Raw genomic sequence first — 972 nt, 5'->3', positions numbered from 1 at the left:
AGTGGGGCAGGGAGGGCTGGCACGGGGATGGGGGGGGCTGAACCCCACCGCCGGCAGCCCCGGAGGAGCTGCCCAGCCCTGCCTGCCCCTTACCGTGAAGGCAGGCAGCACTGGCTGCGTGAACTTGGCCTTGAAGGTGTGGAGAAGCTGCTTGGTCCTGGCGTTGTAGAAAGACAGGAACCCTGCGGACATGGGGAGGGGGGCATGGGGGGGGTCACAGGTAGGCACAGAGCTTGCAGACCCCCAGCACAGTGTCCATGGTGGTGGTGGTGCCCATGGTGGACTTGTTAGTGCCCATGCTGGTGGCAATGCCCATGGTGGACATGTTGGTGCCCTATAGTGATAGCAGTGCCCATGCTGGACATGGTGGTGGCAATGCCCAGGGTGGACATGTTAGTGCCTATGTGGTGGCAATGCCCATGGTGGACATGCTGGTGTCCATGGTGGTGGCAATGCCCATGGTGGACACGTTGGTGTCCATGGTGGTGGAAATGCCCACGGCAGACATGCTGGTGCCCATGCTGGTGGTGATGCCCATGGCAGTCTCTGTGCCCACCCCTGACACTGCCCCATCTCCACACTATCCCACACCCACCTTCATGGAAGTTGCAGTAGACACCGATGCAGTCGGGCACGGGCACGTCCAGCACTTTGGCCTTGTTGGCGTGCTTGGCGCTGAAGCTGACCTGTAGCCAATTGTTGAGGTGGAGGCACCAGGAGGCCGAGGTCTTGCCCAGCTGATCAAATTTGCCCAGGCTGCGATATGCCACCCCCACGCCGAAAGCTTTGCTGTCCCGATCGTACCGCACCTCCCAGTAGTGGTCGTCCCCATCGATCAGCGTGTCACCTGCGGGCACGAGGCACGGCTCTGCCTGGTGCACCCACCGGGTGCCCCGTCCTGTCCCAATCCCTGCCAGGTCCCTCTGGGTGCCCCATGCCCACCTACATCACCCCCTTGCACCCTCAGGCTCA

General features: G+C 62.6%; 1 protein-coding gene across 1 annotated transcript in view; it reads right to left on the bottom strand.

Moving 5' to 3' along the window:
• Positions 1–93: 93 nt before the first annotated feature.
• Positions 94–972, bottom strand: part of LOC104077602 (fibronectin type III and SPRY domain-containing protein 1-like) — a gene marked incomplete at both ends in the record, with an annotated part of 1,256 nt that continues 377 nt past the window's right edge. Inside the window, 2 exons of the mRNA XM_009578885.1 lie at positions 94–182; positions 596–849. Coding sequence (XP_009577180.1) covers positions 94–182; positions 596–849 — 343 coding nt within the window. The remainder of the gene's footprint in view (positions 183–595; positions 850–972) is intronic.

Source organism: Fulmarus glacialis, unplaced genomic scaffold (assembly GCF_000690835.1).
Source record: "Fulmarus glacialis isolate BGI_N327 unplaced genomic scaffold, ASM69083v1 scaffold24575, whole genome shotgun sequence".
NCBI classification, from domain to species: domain Eukaryota; kingdom Metazoa; phylum Chordata; class Aves; order Procellariiformes; family Procellariidae; genus Fulmarus; species Fulmarus glacialis.
This window is presented reverse-complemented; position numbering and strand designations above follow the sequence as displayed.